This window comes from Crocodylus porosus, unplaced genomic scaffold (genome assembly GCF_001723895.1).
Source record: "Crocodylus porosus isolate Cpor-Errol unplaced genomic scaffold, CroPor_comp1, whole genome shotgun sequence".
In the NCBI taxonomy this organism is placed as follows: domain Eukaryota; kingdom Metazoa; phylum Chordata; order Crocodylia; family Crocodylidae; genus Crocodylus; species Crocodylus porosus.
Genome location: NW_017728943.1, coordinates 3,372,097 through 3,395,246, shown reverse-complemented (window position 1 = coordinate 3,395,246; position 23,150 = coordinate 3,372,097). Strand labels below are relative to the sequence as shown.

Genomic DNA, 23,150 nt, shown 5'->3' with positions numbered 1-23,150 from the left:
CCGGCCCCGCTCGCCGCGCCTCGCCATGTCGCTGCACGGGAAGCGGAAGGAGATCTACAAGTACGAGGCGCCTTGGACCGTGTACGCCATGAACTGGAGCGTCCGGCCCGACAAGCGCTTCCGCCTGGCGCTGGGCAGCTTCGTGGAGGAGTACAACAACAAGGTGGGCTGGGCCCGGCCCCCTCCCCCCCCGAGGGCCACGGGCTGCCCTCTGCCGCGGCCTGGGTCTGCACCGCGGAGACGGGGGGTGGAGGGGACCTCGGGATCCGCCTTGTGCAGGAGTGGCCCCAGCTACATCAGCCCAGCCCAGGCTGTGCCAAGCGGGCCCTTAAAAGCCTCCAAGGATGGAGGGTCCACAGCTCCTCTTGTAGCCTGTTCAGTGCTTCACTGCCCTCCTAGGGAGAGAGTCTTCCTAATATCCAAACTCAACTTCCCTTGCTGCGGTTTGAGACTAGAAGCTGATGTTTGTGGCTCCAGAGCAAGGCTGGAGGCTTCTGGTAAAAGGCCTGGTTGGAAAAGGAGCCCCCCGACTGGGGAGCTGGCAGGGCCATGCCGCTCCGAGGGGCTTGGGTGGAAAGGCTCTGGCATGGCACGTACCTGGCTGTGGGCTTCCCAGCACACTGCCACACTGCTTGGGCAGCCTTGGCAAGCTGTGGAGCACAACTCTTGTGGCTCCCCCTTGCAGGCTTTGTTTGCATCCTGCTTGTGAGATTTCATTCCAGTGGGAAAGCTTCATGCAGAGATAAGTTTTTATGTAGGCAGATACCTTGTTGACTTTCCAGGTCTCCCTCCGCTCCCTTGGCTTCCTCAGGGAAGTGAGTCCTCACTATCTGTCCCTGGCAGGGTGGGCTGCTCCTCCTGTTTATCCACACTGAATACAAGTCAGAAGTCTCATCTTCCAGGCTCACCCCAGCTAATCACTTCTGCAGACCCTGGTTCAGTCCGCTCTGTAGACCCCAGGAGCTGTTCATCATATGGGGAAAGCGTGATGGTAGAGATGAAACAAAGGAATAAATATTATAGAGCTGGGCTGTCCAAATTCTGAGCCCCTGAGGGCTGCACCGCTGGGGGCCACAGGCTGCACAGAGCATGCATGACATGCAGATGCTCTTCACCTCCCCACCACTCCCACTACACTGCAAGCCCACCACCCCCACAACCCACACCACTCAGTCATGGGCATATGACTTCACCTCCCTTTCCCTCCCCTGTTCCACCACATGAAGGATTTCCCAGCTGTTGCATATGCTCAGTCCCACTTTGGTTGGGGTCCTGATCCTCCCACCCTCTTCCTCCCTGCATAGCCCAGGACTTGCTCTCAGAACTGCTCCACCTACTGGAAGCTAAAGAGTGGAGTTGGGGAGGGAGCTTGGAGACAGTTGGGCAGCCCTGTTACAGACTATGTTGAATATGGTGTATAGACAGTGAATTCTTCAGTCATGGTGTGGCTTCACTTAAAAACATTAAGTTATTGTCTATACTGCAATATATAAAGTGCTTTCTATGTTAATTTATTTACTAATGGTTAATTTACTTCTGACCAGCACAGAGTTTAGTTGACAGTTTGGCTTCATGATGTTCTTTTCCTACTAGTGGGGAGTTTTATGGGGGGGATCCTCTGGGAGCAGAGTAATTTTTAATTAATAATTTTCAAAATAGCCTATGGTGCTACCATCTTCCATTAGTTCCTGTTTTGCTTAAATATCCCATTTGTTGTGAAAGAACCATGTAAGCATGATAAAACAAATACACTGAGTGGTGTCAAATGGACTGAAAGTGAAATTTCCTTTTTTTCCCTTTCAATTATAGTAGTAGGCGTTACTTGTAATAACCAGTGGTACGCTTTCAGGCAGAAGTATTTAGGTTTCTCTGTTTACCGGCATACGGTGGGAGGGTAAAAACCAACTTGTGTGTCACTGTTTGACGGAAGCTAGTGAAGCTTGACAGCGCTGCTTAATTGATCATTGTTGGGTCCAGATAAGTTAGTTTCTGGCTGGCTGTCACCATAAATAACGTAGTTCTGGTTGGAACATGCTTTCATTTAAAACTCTATGCAATCAACTTCCTCCAAAAATTCTTCTCCTGATCTGAAAATTTTGAGCTCCATTTAATTCTAAAAGTGAATTCTTATTCATTTAAAAAGGCTTAAATAAAATCTATTTTGGAAGGGCAAAGCAATGCTTTTCTTTTTGAAAACTCTGTGCAGTGGATAATTTGACTCTGAATGTTAAAACTTTACAGGACAAAGGATAAACTGATGCCCTCCCTGAAAGATGGCTTTTAGTGGCTACCGCTAAACTCGACTTTTACCAACAATTTCCAGGCTGTGGCACCTTAGATACCAGTATTTCTGTGATAAGTTGACTGATGTTTACTGTTGGACTGTCTCTGCTGTACCAAGATTGTGTCCTCACCTGATGTGTATTCATTGACGTAGATGCTGTCTTCTTGGTGTCAAACCTGAGAGGTTACAATGGTGATGCATTTCATTAAGAGATCAAGGCATTGATTAAAAAGTCAAACTATGTATGCTATGAGGTTGCAATCTATTGTAAATATTGTTCCTGTAATTAGAAGACCTTATATAATAAACCCCAGCAGTTATTGAACTAGATTGGATTGCTTAAGAGTAGTGGCCACATTTTGTGGTCTGGCTGCTGAGAAGTACCAAAAATAAGTTTGTAGTTTGGGGAAGAAAGCTGGTGTTATGCCATCTCTATTCCCTAAGGCTGAGCTCCTCCAAGGGTTCTTGTAACCTGTAGTAGTCCCATCTTTAGGCTGTTCTGTCTTTCAGATTTGAAGTAGTTTTAAAGCAGTCAAACTACATGCTGTCTTGCCCTGGCTCCTTACACCTATGGCAGCTGCATACAGAGGCAGTGTTAGGCTATTTAAATCACTGCTGTCCTATGAACATTTTGCAGGTGTCTCTTTTATACTTAAACTGGGCCAAGTATGTGTCATCTTGTTTTCATTTTCTGTAAGTGCTCAGTAGTGGAAGGCCTACACAGTGTTTCAGGAATTAAAAAATCAAGAGTATGAAGGTGGGGTTCAAGTCAGTTTATCATAGTATCAAAAATGGAGATGCATGCTTTATGATTCAGTTCAGTTTCTAAAACGCCTGAAACAAGACTTTCATATCGAACATTTGGTTGTTCCTCAAATTGCATCACAGGTCAATAAGTCTGGTACTGTTTAAATGGTATATGGATTTTCCACCTGAATAGTATTAATAATACAACCATCCAAGTAAAAATATTACTGATTTAATAGAGGAGATTTGTATTTCTCCTAAAATAGAAATGTAATTATTCTTAAGATTATTGATACTGACTGTCACCTCCACTTGAAGAGTGAGCAGAGAGGTACACATTTCTGCACTCCTAGATAGAACCTAGTTGTATTCAGGATATTTGAATTCTATCACTGAGATCCTCATGAATGACCCACCACAGTTTTGTTTCTTTTAGTGTTGCACAGTTTTAGTTTTTTTGTTTAGGGAAAAAAAGAAGTTGTATAGTTCCCAATAGACCAGTAATTCTTAGCCAAAATGCCATGGCACGTTGGGATGCCTTGAGATCTTTTCAAGGCTGCCACACAGTATTAGCACTGATAGGTAAACAAACATGATTTACACGACAAACCCAGAGATTTCAAATAGTAATCCACAGTGTTAAAAATATTTTGATCAGTTGTAGTCTTTCTGAGGTCTTTGCAACACAAAAAATTGCTGTATTATTTTTTCCAGTCAAAAAATGCGTAAAAACTAAGAGCTGGAATTTTCTGAGAGGTGCCTTAAATCTAACAAGGGATGCTTTGAATCTCAAATGGTTGAAAACCAGTGCCCTAGATTCTTCATTGTCCTGAGATTCAAATACTCTCCAACTATATAGGGGTATGCTAGTTGGAAAGTAGCCCTTTTAAATCTAGTTCATATCTATTCATGGGTATGATATAATCCCTACAGATCATGTAAGACCTTAATTTAAGTCTAATTTACAATAGTTTGGTAATGTTGGACTGTAAAGTTTAGTCACTGTTTTGATACCTGAGTTTCAGGGATAAGTAGACATTTTTTAAAGAATAGGTTTATGGAGCAGGTATCCTTTTACATTAAATGCCAGTTAAGGTTAGTTGCATAATGAACTCCAAAATATTCCTATTTAGAGGAACAATGAAAATGTCAATGACTTCTTATTCATTTTATATATCTTTGAATAATGTATTATGTAAATCTTTAAGGGATTCAAAACAGTATTTCTCAATTCTACTACATTTCTTTTGGAAAATACAGACTACCTTCCTTGTGCCATATTTCTAATGCATGATTTTCAGTTTTGATGTTTAAAGTATTTTATGTTTTTAAGGACAGAACTTTCCCAAAAAAGCATTAATATTACCACAGTATATCCTTTTAAATCTTTACATTTCTCCTGTTAAGAAGGGATTCCTCGCCAGAGCTTGAACCACCTGACAAGTTACAAAAATAAAACAGTATTGTGTAATCTTTATCCTTGACAACCATCAGACTCTAGCTCTCCTTCCAAACTTAACTTATAGCTTCCTCCCCATGCAGTTTTAATGTAATCAAAACCTACATAAATGCACTTTGTAGTATGCTATGAAGGCCAACAGATCCAGGCTGTTATGGTTCTAGGAAACCTTTGTTCACCTAAGACAGTAGTGGCCAACATGTGGCACAAGTGCCACAAATGGCATGGGCAGCCTAGGTATTTAGCACGTGGCTGATTAGGGAGAGGATAGGCAGCAGATAGAGCAGGAGATTAAGGAAGGGGATCAGAGTGGCATTCAGGGAGGATACAAGGATAATTTTTGGCACACCTGTCAAAAAGGTTGGCCTCCATTGACTTGTGATGCTTTTGCTAATTATGTTATTTGCATTATAGCCTGGGAAAAGAAGTGCTTTCTTATGTGTAAGTCCCAAAAATATTTAGGACCCTAGATCAGCAACTAAAGTCCAGTTAGAACTCCCTCCCACTTTCTATTGGTTTTCAGTCATTTGGAGTAATGTGACTCAGTCTGCACCAAATAAGCTTCCGGGCCAGTGATGCTTAACCTTTTGGCCCCGTGGGCCAGGTGAGTGGTGTGAGCTTTGTCTGCAGGCAGACTGGGTCTCGGGAGAGGCTGGGGGCTGGCGCTGACCCCTTCTACTCCCTGTGCACTGGGATTGGATCTCGGGCCCAGAACTACCCTCATCTACCCCCAGTGCACTGGGATTGGGCCTTGGGAGGCCTGGCGCTTCCCCTTCTCACCTGCCATGCCAGGACTGGGTTCTGGAGCCTGGTGCTGACTGGTCCTGCACGCTGGGATCAGGTGCCAGATCCAGTGTGCAGGTCCTAGGGTTCGCCATGGTATGGCAACTTGGCATCAGGGGACCTGTAAGGAGTCCCACAGCCAGATGACATTGTACTGTGTGAGATCTGTGGGCCAGAGGTTGAGCACTCCCGGTATAGACTATTTAAGGCAGTCTACAAATAAGGCCATGATTACCTTGCCAGGAGCATGGATAGTTGCAAAGAAATATCTGCACATATTTTAAAGGCTAAATGATGCTGTCCTGTCCACATTAGTTTATGAGAAGTCTAAAACAGTGGTCTCCAAACTTTTTTGATCGCATACCCCTATCAGTAAAAAATTTTTGAGCACCCCCCCCAATATATGTATATTTATTTATTTATAAATTATATACATGTACTACTGTACTAATATATTATGTACATTATAAAACATACACAAAAAATAGAAATTAAAAACGGATGAGATGAAAAAATATAAATAGAAGTTCTAATATTTTCTTCCCACAACCCAATGGATCGTCTTGCGCACGCCAGTTTAGTGACTGGTGGTCTAAAACAGTAAGTGGATTCTGAAATGACCATTCATATTAACAGGGGCCAAAGATGATGGTTCACAGCACTGACTTTTGAAATACTTCACTGTTCATCAAACTATATAAGGGAAGACGTATTCTGTTACGCAGATCTGCACTGGGGTAGGCAACCCTGGCGTGTGTGTCGGAGCATGGCATTGTGGAGGCATTTTGCTTGGCACTTGTGCCTTGGAGAGGGGCTGGGGCTGCACTGTCACGGCAAGGATCAGGCCCCTTGCAGCTCCCCCACCATCCTTCCCTGGTATGCCAACATCTTACAAGTCAAGGTTGCGGGTGTTTTTGGCACTCTACCCAAAAATGTTGCTGACCTCTGATCTATACGGCCTGCCTATTTCTCAGTAAGCTTTTTACAGCACTTAGTGAGGCTGAAGATGTGGTTTTAATTTTTTGGGGGATTGAGGGTTCAGTTTTCAAAAGTTTAGGAAATGCTGATCAAAGGGGTTGCTCTACACAGAACTCGATGCAATATTTAATTCTTAAAGTAAAACAAGGATATGTTTTGGTCCCAGGTCTATATCAGAAAGAAACTGTTGGAAACATTTAGCAAAGTAAAGATGAAAAACATTTTGTCACAGCTGCTACCCACTTGTTTAACTGCTAGAAGCTAAGCATCATGCTGTACAGGCAGAACATGTCAAAGATGAGTACTTTCTGTGCCACAGGAGAAATCATCCTTATGCTGTATTGTAGTTCCTATTCCAAAACACTGCTGGCATGATTTCCATCTTTTCTGGATTGAGCTTCGATTTTCTAGGCTGCCTGCATTTTCAAATCTTCTTGAGGCTGTGGACAAAGGCAGTTTCTGAGCCAGATGCACCCTGATCAGGAAGGCAAACAAGAAGATCCCTGTCAAACCTCATGTTATAATTTCCAAAGTGAAGAGGAAGAACATCTCCTTATTGTTCTCTGTGTATACTCAGCTGGGATGTAACCTACTCGCCCCAAAGCTGTGCCATTCATTTTTCTTTGTTGCTGTCTGTAGGAAAGTAAACGCTTCATAATCAAAGGTATTAAAAGTGGTTACCAAATTTAACAATTGGTGTGGATGTCTGATTTCATCCCTTGTCTGAAGTTCTACTAATACAGTTTCTGTTTCATAATAAGATCTGTATCCAGACTGACAAAAGAGCAGGGATATTTGAGGCAAGAAGGTAATTGTCATGTTGAAATCTTTAGGACTTCAACTAAAAACTAAAGATGTAATAATTTAATTAGCCAGACTTCACTTTCAGCATTTCTACTTCTGCATTGCAGAATTGCAATAAAACAAAACACAAAAAACTGTTTGAGATAATTTGTTACCCATGTCTTCCCTCCCCCAAAAGATAATGGAGTAGGAGACTTGGGAGTATCCATAGGAAATGGCTACCCATTGAGTTCAAAGGAATGAGTCTGATTATTTTTTTGCAAGGAGTGAAAATATATATGGTTCCTAATATAGTATTATGTATTTACTAGCCAACTGCCTGTCAAGAATGACATGGGGGGGGGGCGGGGCAGAGGCCTGTGTGTCTCTCCCACCCCTGCTCCTTATTTATTCATACTTTGATTGGAAAAAAAGCATTTAGGCTGAAATAGTCCATGTGTGGTGTATGGTTAAAACCCTAACGTTTTGTGAGGATTTGTGGAGAGGGAAATGTTAAGCTGAGGAAGCTTAAGGAAAATTCTGTCCATCTCTCAATTACAGAGATGTTAAAAGTGTGTGTATATGTCTATAGATATAGAATTTAGCACTAAGCACTCCATCTTAAGTGATCACTTGTTGATCTATATTAGCAGTTCGGTCTCTTACCCTGTAGGCCCTTATGCCAGTTTGAAAGGTGTATTTAGACTTTGGGAGTGGATGAAAAAAGTAAATGGAAAATGGTAGAGGTACACTGATGCATCAGTCTGATATCAGATCAGCACCAACATAAAGAAAATTGATTGTATCGGAAATTGGCCTGATGTGGCCAAGAATATGGCCAGTAAATGCCTGTGCATGCGTGAAGCATGCAGGCAGCAAGGAACACAGCCTGGCAGCCTGGAGAGCTGTGTGCAGCTGGTAAGTCTGTTGTGGTGGAAGGGGCATGGGGGGGGCAGATCAACACCCCCCCCCCATGGTGATGGAGGGACTGGGGCAGGCACTGCCCAGCTGGGGGCAGGTGGGGCAGAGCCACAGCTTGTGGTGGGGGGCAGTTCCCACCACTGCGCGCATCCTGGGAGGGCACGGGGTGGGCATGTGCCTTGGATCTGCATGGGATGGGGAGGGGGCTGTGAGCTGGGGTTGTCCCAGGATCCTCCTAGTGCGTGGAGGCTATGGGGCTGTGCTCGAGGCTGTGCTTCCAGTGCGTGGGGGCTGTGCTTGGGGCCGGCGGCAGTGGCACTGGGGGGCGGGGGGGGACTGCAGTCACCCTAGATTTTGCCATAGCCCCCTCCCAGCATTGCCACTGCCTGCCCTGAGCAGAGCCCCTATTTGCTGGGAAGAGCCTGGCGCCAGCCCACAGCTGCAGCCCATCCCACCCTCCTAGCATGTGCACAGCGGTAGGAGCTGCATCCCCCTCTCCCCCCCCCGCCCCCAGTAAGCCACAGCTCTGTCCCCTGCCCTGTCCCAGCTGGGCAGCGCCTACCCCAACCCTGCTCCCTCCCTCAAGGCAGGGGCCGTGATCTGCACCCCCACCATGCCCCTTCCCTCCCCTCTCCCCATCCACCACAGCAGACTTAGCAGTTGCATGCAGCTACATTAGATGTTAGATTGGTATCTGCCAATATGCCTCCTTAAAAACTGGCTCTCAGTATTGGCCCCCAAAATCTCAATCAGTGCACCCCTAGAAAAATTAGTGATATTAATGAAAATCTAAAATTTGAGTCAAATTGCAACAGTTAAAATTTTTGTATTCATTAGGAAGATATGACTACCCATTGAGTGATCCATTACAATATACGTCTTTTTTTAAATACATTTAACATATGTACACCATGGACAAGCTAACATTGGTTCAGGATTCTTAACTATTACATCTTTTAACTTTTTGCTACTGCAACATTATTTTGGTGCAGCTGCTGCTTTTGTTTTTGTGCTCATGAGATCAGTCTACCACACTTTACAAAGTACAGCTGGCTGAATGGTTAGATGCTTGAGTGCCTCAGGGCAGGAAGATAAATGGGTTTGATCATCTTGAACGGCATGTGAAGTAGTATATTCAAGAGTTACACCTGAGGTTACTCATCTGAGTCACAGGGAAATTAATATAAGACTGTGACAGCTGTATTTTAATTTGAGATTTCCAGTGCTTTGCCTCAAAATGACTAGCCAGTACATGGGTTAGAAATAGAATGCTTTCAGGCATTCTGTCCCAGGGTCTGAGTAAAATGCTTTCTGAAATGTAGTTCTGGTTGGAAAGCAGCTAGTTCAAAATACCATTTGTTTTTGTTTCTCCTGTATCTAACTGTTAAAAACCAAAGCAACCTACTTTATTTGGTTCTTAGTAGGGGTGCATCAGTTAAAGATTTTCTTGGCCAATACTGATAGCCAATGATTAACCAACCATAGTGGCCGATGCTGATCCAATAACTGATATTTAGTAATAGTGCAAGGCATTTTAAACTACTGACATAAATCCAAAACAAACAAACAAACAAAAGATTATAACACATGTGTGCACGCATACACTGCACATCTACCTGCTGGCTCTTGATAAGGAAGGGAGTGACCACCTTATTCCTATGCATGTCGCCCCCTCACCTATGGCTCCTGTCCACAGCCCTGCTCCCCGTGCTGCAGTCCTGGGTGGGCAGGGCAGACCCTTGAGCAGGCAGAGGCACCAGGTGCCTTTGGAGCCCCAGAGCACACCCTTGCCTCAATGCCAGACGGCCCTGCACAGGCAAGCTCCCTTGGCTGCCAGGGAGAATCAACTTTTGCAAAGGTGCCCAGTACCTGGCAGAGCAGAGTGTTCCTCACGCAACTGTCTTGTAGCCTGTTGTCTCTAAAGTAGCCCCAGCACTCAAGGCCTTGCTACATGCACAGCGTTGCCATGGCAGCAGCAGCAAGAGCTGGTAGTTGTCCCTTTGTTGCTGAGCACAGCGCCCTGTGACTACTTGCTGGCACCCCCTCCCCATCCCACTGCTCACCAGGACCTGTAGTCTGTCACAGGCTCAGGTCAGATGCAGGGACCGGACTATGGTTCCCAGGGTGTTTTGGGCATATGGCCATAATTATCAGCTATAATGACCATAAAAAGCCAATAGCTGGTAACCTAATTTCTTGTATTGGTGCTGATCTGCTAGCCAGCTGATGTATCAGTGCACCCCTAGTTTTTAGTCATTTGAATAGTGCTAGTAGGGCAAGAGAGTCTGTGTTGCCTTATTTATCAATAGATGATGATCAGTTGGTTAAATTGCAGTTGTAGAAAAGGAATATTGGAAACATCATGGGACAAAGCAGCCTGCACTGGCGAGCCCCCATGGCCTGGGGCATAGCAGCTTACATAGGGCCCCCCTCCCTGTCCCTCAGGGCCCATGGGGTGGGTGAGAGGGGCAGTGATGCAGTGGGAGAGGGGGCAGCCTGAACAGGCAAAGATGCCTGTTCGAGCTGCTCAGTTAACTGGCATATTTTGTTACCGACACCCCCCCATTCCCCGGATGCCAGATAATAAAGCTTTTGCTGTACATATATTTGCAATGTTAAAGCAATTTGGAAGCCTACCAGTGTCTCTATCATCATATGTTTGGTTTTGGTTTTCTTATCATAGAGCAGTTGGGGCTTCCTTGGACCCCTTCACTAACTAGGATGTGAGGACAGCTGCCCCTGACATTGTAGCTCCTGCCAGTAGGTCTCATCCTGTCTGGCAGCTGTGTACAACGGGTGTGTGATGGGGGGGGATGTGTTTGCAGGAGTGGGGTGGGAATGGGGATGGGTGAGTGCAGAGGAATGTGAGGGGGATGACTGAGTGGTGTGGTCTGCTCAGGAGGAATGGGTTCCCTGCTCCTCCCAGGGCCCCGGCTCTAGCCCCCCTCACAGGGACCACAGCTTACCTGCAGCAGCAGTGGCCATCAGGGTGTTCGGGGCCTCCTGGCACAGCCCCCTTCCCCTCTCCTGCAGGGCAGCACAGTTTGACCCTGGCTGCCTGGCACCTGTGCCGTATTGTGCAGGCCCGGTGCAGTGCTGTGCACCTTTTGGGCAGCTTCAGGCTGCTCGCGGGGACTCCTTTGCTGTCACGCTAGGCTGGGTCCTGTGTGCACAGAAGCAGCCTGGCCCGATTGCACGTGGGGCCCTTGCACGCAGAACTGGGCCTGGTGCGACAGGCAGTCCCTGTGAGCAGTGTGGGTCCCTGGGTAAGACTGAGCAGCCTGGAGCTGCCTGAAGGCGCATTGTGCCAAGCCAGGCCGGGCCTGTGCGATATGGCACAGGCAGCGCCTGGTGATAGGCAGGCAGGCCAAATCATGCTGTAGTTTAGGCCCCCCATGACGACCACATCTGTAGTCTGTACAGCCTCAAGAATTTCAAATCTAGCTTTTCCTCTTGGTGTGGTGGTCTGTAGCAGACCCCCACCACCAGGTCCCTTTCTTTTCCACCTTCATGTATCCTAACCCATAATGCCTCAACTTTCTCCTCCTCTGATCCCATTTTGATCGGAGTAGATGTATAATGCTCCTTTACATAGAGAGCACCTTTCCTCCCTACCCTGTCCCTTCTGTACAACATGTAGCCCTGAATGTGTACCTCCAAGTCATGGGTAGGGTCCCACCAGGTTTCTGTTGGCCCCACTAAATAAAAGTTATTATCTGCAAGCAGGAGTGCAAGTTCTTCCTGCCTGTTTCCTATCCTCCTAGCATTAGTATAGAGGCACTTGAGCCCTCCGAATGGTGCCTTTTGGTGCCTCCCCCATCCCCCATTCTGATGCCCAAAGGGCCCTTTGGCACTTACTAGGGCTGTGTGAAACTGCACCATTCTGTTTCGCCTTGAGATTCGACAGAACAGTATTTCATATCAAATTTCATTTAGAGTCGAAACAGCTGTTCTGTTCCGTCAAAACAGAAAGGCTGTTTCGTGTTTTGCTGGGGATGGGAGGTCAGCCCAGCTGGACTGACTTCCCATCCCCAGCCTATGGTCAAAACATTTCAACTTCCAAAACATTTCAACCAGCCTCGTTTTGTTTCAAGGGTATTTCAACAGCCTTTGTTTCATTCCGATTTTGCTGTTTCAACCTCAGAATTGGTCAAAACAGTGTCGGAATGAAACAGCTGGTGAAATTTTGCACGGCCTTAGTACTTACCTGGGGTGTATTGCTGCGTGTCTCTCAGTGTGTAAGTTCTACACTCTCTCCACCTTCTGTCTCCCCATCCTCCGTCATACTTAGTTTAAAGCCTGATTTGGAGGTCAGCCAACCTGTAAGAAAAGAGACTTTTACCTTTTGTGGAGGGATGAAGCCCATCGTGTCCCAGGAGGTCTCTTGCATGGAAGTGCAGATTGTGGTCCAGGAAGCCAAAACCCGCACAATGGCATCAACTCCAGAGCCGCGGGTTGACTTCTCTGGCCAGCAGGGGAGATCATGCCCAGGGGAAATCAACATGGGTTCATCAAAGGCGGGTCCTGCCAGACCGACCTGATGGCCTTTTATGACCAGGTAACTAAATCCCTGGATGATGGTGTTGCTGTGGATGTAGTCTTTCTGGACTTTAAGAAGGCCTTTGACGCTGTCTCTCACCCCATTCTCGTTAATAAATTGAGTGACTGTGGCATTGATGCCTACACAGTTGGATGGGTCAAAAATTGGCTGTTGGGGCGCACACAGAGTGGTGGTGGACGGGTCATAGATGTGAATAGTGTGGTTCCCCAGGGCTCGGTCCTGGGGTCTACACTGTTCAACATCTTTATCAGCAACTTGGACAAGGGGGTGGAAAATATGTCCAAGTATGCCGATGACACCAAAATGTGGGGAGAGGTAGGCATGCTCGAAGGGAGGGAGAGGCCGCAATTAGATTTAGACAGACTACAGAAGTGGGAGGATGGTAACAGGATGGGGTTCAATGTCAGTAAATGCAGGGTGCTGCACCTGGAGAGAAGGAATCCACAGCATACATACAAGCTGGGGAGTTCCCCCCTCCTTGTGAGCACAGAGGCGGAAAGGGATCTTGGAGTCATTACTGACTCCAAGATGAACATGAGCCATCAATGCCAGACTGCAGCCAGCAAAGCCAACTGCACCTTGTCGTGCATCCAAAGATGCATCTGAAGCTGGTCCAGAGAGGTGATACTCCCCCTCTACGCTGTATTGGTCAGGCCACAATTGGAGTACTGTGTCCAGTTCTGGGCACCGCACTTTAAGAAGAATGTGGCCTGCCTTGAGAGGGTTCAGAGGAGGGCCACCCACTTGGTTGGAGGGCAACAGGGCAGGCCCTCTGAGGAGAGGCTGAGGGACCTGAACCTGTTCAGCCTCAGCAAGCGGAGGCTGAGGTGGGATTTGGTGGCTGCCTACAAACTCATCAGGGGAGATAAGCAACAAATAGGAAGGGCCCTGTTCCCCCCAGCAGCACCTGGGGTGACAAGGAACAATGGCCAGAAGGTGATGAAGAATAGGTTCAGGTTAGAGATTAGGAGACACTATTTCACTGTTAAAGTGGCTAGGATCTGGAACCAACTTCCTAGGGAAGTGGTCCTTGCTCCTACCTTGGGTAAACTCAAAAAGAGGTTGGACGAACACCTGTCTGGGGTTGTGTGATCCCAGTGTGTGCTCCTGCCGGTGGCGTGGGGTCAGACTAAATGAACTGTTCAGATCCCTTCTGACCCCAAACTACTATGAAACTATGACACAGGTGATGTGATGCCTACTGCTCCCGCTGACAGGGAGGATCGACAAGAAGACCACCTGTGCTCCGGTCTTCCTAAGCCTGGTCCCCACGCACCCAGAGATTTCAAACAGGAATTCATAGTATTTAAAACATTCTGATCTGTTATGGGCTTTGAGTTCTTTGCAACAGGAAAACTGTGCTGCTGTTCTTCAGTAGCCAAAAAATGAATGAAAACCAAGAGCCAGAGTTTTCTGAGAAGTGCCTCAGCTCTAACAAGATTGAGAACCAGTGGTATGAGCAAGTATTTTCAGCCTGGGTGACCTGAGATCCTTTTAAGGGCACTGCAATATTAGAACTGTTAGGTGTGCAAGCACTTACACGTCATTCACAGGATAAACCCAGTTGTTTCAAATAGTAATCCATAGTGTCAAAAACATTCTGACCTGCCATGGCTTAAGTTAACTTTGCAAGAAAAACATTTTTTCCTACAAAAAAAAAAGAGAGAGAGAAACTAGTTTTTTAAATGGGGGCGGTATTAAATTAAGGGAAATTGTGGAGGGTGCTTTGAATTTAAAGACTATCACTGGTCTAAGGGATGGCATCAGTGGCTTGCTTTAGAAGAAAAGGTTTTGCCATGAGCATTGGGAAGCAGCCTGCCTCTAGGAACAACTTCCCTTTTAATTCTGATTCTTAAGCTTTAGGCTATGTCTCAGAGACTTAAGCTTTAAACACCTTTCAAAGTCTCTATTTTAATGCTTTCTATAACTGTAAATATACTTGCTTACCCTTACAAATCTCTAATCCTTTTTTAATGCTGCTAAACTCTTGGACTCTATACTAACTTATGGTAATGAATACCATAAGCTAAATAATGTTCATTGCAGAAAGGGCTTTTCCTTTGATTGTGAGTTGGCCACCGTCTAAATTTTGCTTAATGACATTTTGTTCTTGTATGCTGATCAGGGATGTTTGTGCATCCTCTTAAAAAGAACCTGTGGTATAAAGAACAGTATATGCCCTTGTGTTTATTTTAATCGCTGCTAAAATGAACAATCCCATCTTTTTATCTGAGCATTCTGCCTATCCTCCTAACTTTGCCTCTGAATCTCCTTTCTTTTTGGCATATTCTTTTTTTATATGGAATGGCCAAATCTGAACATATTATCTTGGGTGAGAACATATCTTTGAATTTTATAAAATGACATTTCTTTGTCTTGTCCTGTTCGTTTTATATTACTTAGGTTTTTTTGATTCTTCTGTGTATTGAATAAAGGCTTTCTTTGAACCAGCTGCACTGATGTATATGCCCAGCGTGTCTTGCCTCTTGCTGATATGGCTAATATAGGACCTAGTAAAGTGTTTGAGACTAAATTATTCCCCATGAGTATGCATGATTGTATATTAATGGGGTATAGATTGTAGCCGTGTTGGTCTAAGGACATAGGCAGACAAGGTTCTTTGGGTAAATCTGATATCTTTTATATTAATTTTATGAGGGGGGGTTGTGTGTGTGTATAAATTTTATATTGTATATATTAATGCCACTTGAGTTTTATCTACCTCAGTGTTGACAGTGTTTATTTGATTATAAAATCATAGCTTGATTATTTCAATTTTTAGAACATTTATATTGGTGTTGGGTTCCTGTTCCCTATCTAATGTTGCACCTGTTGTTAAAGCTTGTCAACATGATATGCTTGGTGAAAAAATTTAGAATTGGCATTCCAAGTGATTGAAATGTAACATTAGGATGCCATACCTATTATCTTTAAATTGCTTATTTTGCAAAACTACAAGCTTAAAGTGACAGTTTTTCATGCCTGTATCTGCTGAAGCCTTAAGGCAGTCTGAACTGTGTGGAAAACTGGATGTATTGATTCCATTTTAGGCGTGTTTATGAAATCATTTGTTATTCTGAAAGCAGTGTGACTAGGAGCAAAGGAATAGATGAGCTTATATCTGGCCCTGCTGCAATCTTCTCCTCTCACTGTCCTTACGTCTTCATCTGTAAAATAAAGTTAGTACTTCGGGAGCTAGTACTCCCCCAAAAGAGGAGCTGAGAAGCTATTTATTACATTTTACAAAGCACTGGGGAATTCCTGTTTGGATGGTCTTTGAGAAGTGTGAAATACAGTAGATGCTAATTTGCAGTAGCACCTTGTGGCTAAGTACAGGCTGTCAAAAAGCCCGAGGGTAAATCAATTCAATCTTCGTAGGTTAATTTAAAATGCATAGATTGAACTGATAAGCAAGTGAACAGACACGGCTTTTGATTCTGGAAATGCAGTCACATGCCTGCAGTGACCTAGGTCAGAAGCTAGGGGGCGCTAGAGTATGCTTTCCTGCTCTGCTGGAGCAAACAGCTTTGCCCACCCTATAAGGTGGTAGGGGGTGTTACAGGGGAGGCGCAAAGCATCTTTGCATGCTGGGGGACTAAAAGTTAACTTGAATCCTGAGGGGATCTGGGACAGAAGTTCCATAAGCCAATTTAACCTAAATCAGGTAAGTCTGGTACTACGTACACCCAGGTTCAACTTAAACTGGCTTTGGCCATTTTGAAAGCAGTTTATATGCATGGAACTTCTGGTATATTACAGATTTCAACTAGTTTCCAGTCACTTAATGTGTAATTTCTGTCCCTAGCCTGAAAAAGCAATAGCTACTTACAAACAGATGATTCTGGTAACATTTTCCTAGTAGCAGAAACAGCTGCTGCTAAAGAACAACATTTGTGAAGGGTGAGCAGAATGTTATGATGGCAGTGCATGAGCATGTCCTTTCACTTCCTTGCATCAGGTCACAGTAGTTATTTTTGTCGAGAAACAGACCAAATGCCCAAGAAGCTTCTTGCTTAAAGAAAAAGTTAAGGGTGTCGAGCTCCTGGGTTAATCAAAGCCAAGTTAGAGTCAAATAGGAGTTGCACAAGTTGGTTGCTTGCAGAATCTGGAAGCAGAGGGATCAACTTTTTTGACTGACTGAAAACAGGCTGGTGAAAAGCTGCGATAAGCATGAGAGCGAAGGAAAAGCTCCTACTGCTGCTGAGGTTCTTGAACCTTGTGGAGCAAAGGCACAGAGAGCAGTGCTTTCTGAGCATGAATTAAAAGAAAAGGCTCTTCTGTTTGCTGCTGTAGTTTCAATTGCATGTGGCAAGTAATCATTGTTTTTTATCAGTTAGAAAATACGCATCACTGTCACTTAAAAAAGAGCATTAAGAGAAACAGCAAATAAGCCAGCTGAGTATTGGCAGAGTGAAAGACTTTCTCACCTTCTTAAGAAGTTTCCCACAGATGACACCAGATGAAACAAGACTTTACTGAAAGGCTTCTGTAACAGGATTTGTAGAAGAAAAGGAAAAGCCAGAATGTGGGAAAGTTTCAGAGGATAGTAACTGTGATTGTCTGTGCTCGCGTGTTGCTCTTATGTAGACTCCAGTTCAGATGGTTCTGAAATCCATGAGTTTTCTAGATGATGCTCCACTTGTTCAAGTGTGGCAGTGTAATGCCAAAAACAATTTTCAGCCATTCAAGAAAAGTAAATTTTGTTCCAGGGAAAGAAGAAGATATGGAAGTCTCATAACCCTCTGAATAAAGTTTTATTTCCTAGTAATATGACAGAAGAAGTCTTCACCTGCTATGGCTATGGATGAGAACTTGCTAATGTTTAGAGAGCCAACTAGTTATTAAGGAGTTACTCAATGCTACAGCTGCTGCAAGGCCAGAGAAATGAGTTTGAGTTGAAATAAGGTACACAAGGTGCTGAGGATGACTTTGCTGGAGTTCTGCCTCTAATAAAACCAGGCATTTTGAAAACTTAAAATACAGTACAACACTTGGGACGCTTAGGACTTTGAATCCCACCTTGAAAATAAAAATGACTGAGAAGTAAATCAAACTGAGTTGTCACAAGATAGAAGTGAGTTTATCTGTTTTAAATTGGTTAACAGTTAATACCCAAATGCGGCCATACTTTTGTAATGAAAACTATATTTTTTTCAATGCTCCAGTGAAACTAAACAGCAACTATGCACCAGAGTGAACTTTCATAGAAAAAATATAAAGGAGGGAGCTGGGGGAACAGCATTAGAAGCATATTTTTTCACGGAACAATCACTTCTTCCCTGACCTTTTTATCCTTACTTTGCTCATACAAAATTTAGAATAAAAATTCACAAACTGGCTGGACACTAGGGTTGCTTGCAGATATTTAAAAAAAAAACAACCCACATTTTACTGAGACAGCAGTGCACTACTTCAAGCTGCCTCCACAGTGTCTGTATAGATTGGGCACTTCAGCAGGGCTTTGATGCTTTTAGCTAAAACTGATTCAGTCAGTTTTAAATAAGCGCCAAACCCCACCACACTAACGTGCCCGATCTATACAGACATTAGATGAGCTGAGTCCAACTAATGCACTGCTTCTTCTGGGCGTGCATTGGGCTCAGCGGGTGAACATGCTGAGTTTAAAGCACTGGAGTGTGGGCTTTTTCTTGTTTTTGTTTTGTTTTTTAACAAGTCTGCAAGCAGCCTAAGTAAGAAGCAAGGACTAAACATTGATGGCACGTCATATTTTACCCAACTCTGGAATTCTTTCCACACAGGAAAGGTGAGAATGATCCTCCCCCCTTTTGATAGGCCTTGATCTTCTAGTAATCACCTTCTTTTCTTCTGCTAATTGTGCGTGTGCAACCCCTGAGAATTTCTCTCACCCTCTCCCCTCTGCTGTTTTTAACTGTGCTGTGCCTGGTTCTTGTGATTAGAGAGACCTGAGGAAGAATGCATTTGAAAGCTTGTCTAACTTTATCCGGACTACATAGTTGGTCCAATAAAAGATATCGAGGGAACCAGTACTCTTCCATAGCCTGCTGATCCCCCTTGGCCAGTTTGTAGATGGCCACCAGATCCCCTCTCAGCCTTCTCTTGTGGCAGCTGAACAGGTGCAGGTTCTGTAGTTTCCGCTCGTAGGGCTTGGCTGCCCCCTGATCATGCAGGTGGCCCTCCTCTGGACCCTCTCGATGCTGGCCACATCCCTCCTGAAGTGTGGCGCCCAGAACTGGATGCAGTACTCCAGCTGTGGCCTGACCAGTGTCGCATAGAGGGGGAGGATCACCTCCTTGGACCTTCTCGTGATGCATCTGTGGATGCATGACAAGGTGTGGTTGGCCTTCCTGACTGCGTCCTCACATTGGCAGCCCATGTTCATTTTGGAATCAATAATGACTCCAAGATCCTTTTTTGCCTCTGCACTGATGAGAAGGGAGTTCCCCAGCCTGTAGGTCAGCTGATGGTTCTTCCCCCCGCCCCCAGTGTATCACCTCGCACTTATCAGTATTGAAACCCATCCTGTTCTCATCTGCCCACCCCTGTAACCTGTCCAGATCTAGTTGTAGCCTGTCCCTCTCCTCCAGCTTCTCCCCACATCTTAGTGCCATCCGCAAATTTGAACAAGGTGCTTTTCACCCCCTCGTCCAAGTCGCTGATGAAGATGTTGAACAGTGCGGGCCTGAGGACTGAGCCCTGGGGGACCCCACTGCCCACATCCCTCCAGGTTGAAAAAGACCCGTCCACTACCACTCTCTGGGTACGGCCCTCCAGCCAATTTGTGACCCATCCGACTGTGTAGGCATTGACGCCACAGTCACCTAATTTTTTAATGAGAGAGAACATATCCACACACACACATTTATATGCTCCCTCACCCCACCCCTACACTTCCATACCCTCCCCCACTACCCACACACCTACAGCTCTCCATAAACCTATACCCCTCACACAATATACAAGACTAAGACTTCATTTTAAGCTATTACATACAGTCACCTCTATCTACACTACACAAATGAATGTAAACCAGGACAGAAATATTTTTTGAAATCAAATGAATGAATGTTTTAGATTGTTAGGGGCTGGAAGGGATCTCACAAGATCATCAGATCCAGCCCCCCTGCACTAGGCAGGAAAGACAACTGGGGGTCAGGTGACCCCAGTGAGGTGACTGTCCAGTCTCCTCTTGAAGATTTCCAGGATAGGTTATTGCACCACCTCTAGAGGGAGTTTGTTCCACAATCTAGACATCCTGACTGAAGGAGTTTTTCTTAGAATTGAGACTGAAGTAGTGTCTGGGAGTTTGTATCCATTTTTCCTGGTCTTCCTCATGGGTGCCCTGGTGAACAGTTGTTCACCAAGCTCTTGATGTACTCCTCTGATGTAGTGGTAAGCTGCTACCATGTCCCCTCTCAGCCTTCTCTTCTTTAGGCTGAAGAGGCTTAAGTCCCTCAGCCTTTCCTCATATGGCCTGCCTTGAAAGTCTCTGATCATATGGGTGGCTCTTCTCTGGACCTTCTCAAGTTCTTTCACATCCTTGTTGAAGTGTGGCACCCAGAACTGGATGCAGTCTTCAACGGTGGTCTCACTAGTGCTGAGTAAAGTGGAAGAATCACTTGCTTGGTTTTACATGAGATGCATCAGTTGATGCATGCCATAGTGTTGTTTGCTGTGCTGGCTACAGCATCGCACTGACAGTTCATGTTCATGCAATGGTCATCTATTAGCCCTATGTCACTTTTGGCCATGGTGCAATTCAAATTGTCACCACTGAGCCTGTAGGTATGTTGGGGATTATTTGCCCCAAGATGGAGCATTTTACACTTCTCAGTGGTGAACTTCATCTGGTTCCAGTTTGCCCACCTCTCAGGTCTGTCCAGGTCCACCTATATCTGCAGCCTACCTGCAGGCATGACCACGCTCCCACATAACTTGGTGTTGTCTGCACACTTGGCCAGTGAGCTCTTCACCCCCACATCCAAATAATTGATAAAGATGTTGAAAAATACCGGACCAAGCACAGACCCTTGAGGGACACGACTGGCCACTTCTCTCCAGGCTGACACAGATCTGTTCATAAGAACTGTCTGGGTCCTACTTTGGAGCCAGTTTCCCAGCCACTGACCTGTCGAAAAGTTAAGCCCACAATCTTCCAGTTTTCCCATGAGGATATCATGGGATACTAGATCAAAGGCCTTTTGAAAGTCTAGGTATATAATGTTGACCTTCTCTTCCATGTCCAGGTGACAAGAGATGTGGCCATAAAAGGAGGTGAGATTGGTAAGACAGGACCTGCCTGCGACAAAGCCATGCTGGCTGTCGTTCAGAATCCTACTGTCTACGGATGAATCGCACATAGACTCCTTGATGAGTTTTTCTAGGATTTTCCCTGGGATAAAAGTTAGGTTGGTTGGCCTATAGTTGCCCAGGTGTTCCCTCTTCCCCTTCTTGAAGATGGGCACAGTGTTGGCCCTCTTCCACTCCTCAGGGATCTCACCTGAGCACCATGATTTTTTTAAGATTTGCCAGGGGTCCCACAATGACCTCAGCTAGCTCCTTCAGCACTGTCAGGTGAAGATCATCCAGTTGTGCTGACTTAAATGTCTAGTTTTTCAAGGTGGTTATGCACTAGCTCATCATCAACAGTGGGAAGGCTGTCATTCCCACCATGCCCTGTGTGAGCCTTATCTTGCATGTTTTTCCCCTTGGTTTAGTGAAAAACTGAAGCAAAGTGGGCATTCAAGAGTTCAGTTTTCTCCAGGCTGTCTGTTACCAGCTGTCCTGAGGGGTTCAGCAGGGACCCCATGCTTCCATTTGTTTTCCTCCTTCTGCTCCCTACATACCTAAAGAAGGGCTTCTTATTGTCCTTGACTCCTGTTGCTAATTTGAATTCAGTCACTGCCTTAACTTTCCTAATCTTCTCCCTACATGTGCAGACCACTGTTGTATAGTCCTCCTTAAGGAGTGTCCCTAGCTTCCATTGTGTATATGCCTCTTCTTTTTCAAGAGGACCATGATATCCCTACTGAGCCAAGAGGGCTTGAGAGCCCTTCTGCTACCTTTCTTCCACATGGGAATGGTCAGCTTTTGTGCTTCAAGGATCATGTCCTTGAGGAACAACCACTCTTCATGTACTCCATTTGTCTTCAGTCCCTGGTCCTGCATCACCTCCCTTACTAATGCCCTAAGCCTGTTGAAATTAATGTTTTTGAAGTCCAGGACTTCAGTCTTGCTAGTTGGTTTGTCTACCTTACAGCAGACAGTGAGCAAGATGATATTTGCTTTCTGCATATAATTTGGTATTTTTCTGGTTTCAAGATGGCAAAATCCCTTGCAAAAAGGAGTATTTCTGGGCGCAAGGGAAGGGACTTCTGGTGGCAAAGGTCAGGGGGCAGAACTTCCAGTCACAAGACAGCAACCAGGGTGCAGGGCTGTTAAGGGGTGGGGCTACCCATGCAGCCCTCGACAGCTTGTCAAAACTGAGTAAGCAGCCACCTGCCCAGAATAATTGCCCACCCCCGTAGCAGGCCCACTGACACTTGATCAAGGACTGGATGTCACCCTTATTGCTCGCAAAAACAGTCATGTCATCAGCATACATGGTCACCTTAACTGAGGAGCCAGTGGCCAGGACTCTGGCTAATGAGAGGTCCAAGCCTTATTGGATACTGCTGCAGCATGTGGAGCAGTAGCGCAGTGATTAGGGCGTAGAACATTCCAAAGAGGAGGCAGTGCTTGCTTGTTGGGAATGGGCACACAGCACTCCATGTGCCTTCGGGAGACTAGAGATGTCCCGGTACAAGAGACGGATGGATAGGGTGAGGAGGGACCCAAAACCAAAGGCTTCTAAAGTTTGGAAGAAGTTGTGGTTCATTTGATCAGAGGCTTTTTCTTAATCCAGGAAGACAAGGGTGATGTTCATGCCAAAGAATTCCACTGCTGTCAGCAGGTCACATGGCAGAAATGCATCCTGATTTGTTCTGCCAGGCATGCAGTAGCGCTGTTTAGGTCCTGTGACATAGGCCTTGACCATTTTGAGCCTTTTGGTCAGGATTTTGTAATCAGTGCGTAGAAGCAGTACTGGTCACTGGAGATGCACTGGTACATCGGTCTCATATTAGATCAACACAAATATAAGGAAAATTGACTGTATTGGCAGTTAGCATTTTTTTGCTGATGTAGCTGAATAATGTCACCAATAAATGCCCCATGCATATGTGCAGCTGCAGCACAGCACAGAGGTGGCCAGGTGAGCAACCAGGTCTGGCTGGTAAGTCTGTTGTGAGGAAAGGGGCTGGGGGCAGATCAAGGACCCAGCAGTGAGGGAGGAAGTAGGGCAGGGGCAGGCGCTGCACAGCCACAGCGGGGCTTGTTTGTGGGAGGGGGCGGCTTCTGCTGCTGTATGCATCCTGGAAGGGTCTGGGGGCTGCATGCCCCCAGATCTGTGTGTGGGGTGTGGGCAGGTTGCTGCTGCAGGCTGTGTTTGGGGCTGCACCGGGCTCTTCCCAGCAGGGGCTGGGCCAGGGCTGCACTTGGGGCAAGCAGTGGCACTGGGAGAGGGGGCTATGATGAATTTGGGGGTGGCTGCAGCCTCCCCCTCATAGCCCCTTCCCAGTGCCGCCACCACCCACTCTGAGCACAACCTGCCCCCC

At 45.7% G+C, this 23,150-nt stretch overlaps 1 protein-coding gene across 1 annotated transcript in view; it reads left to right on the top strand.

Annotated features, from left to right (window-relative positions):
• The first annotated feature begins 6 nt into the window (after positions 1 to 6).
• DCAF7 (DDB1 and CUL4 associated factor 7) overlaps positions 7 to 23,150 on the top strand; it is a 44,768-nt gene continuing 21,624 nt past the window's right edge. Inside the window, exon 1 of the mRNA XM_019548467.1 lies at positions 7 to 163. Within this exon, the coding sequence (XP_019404012.1) occupies positions 26 to 163 (138 nt within the window). The 5' untranslated portion in view covers positions 7 to 25. The remainder of the gene's footprint in view (positions 164 to 23,150) is intronic.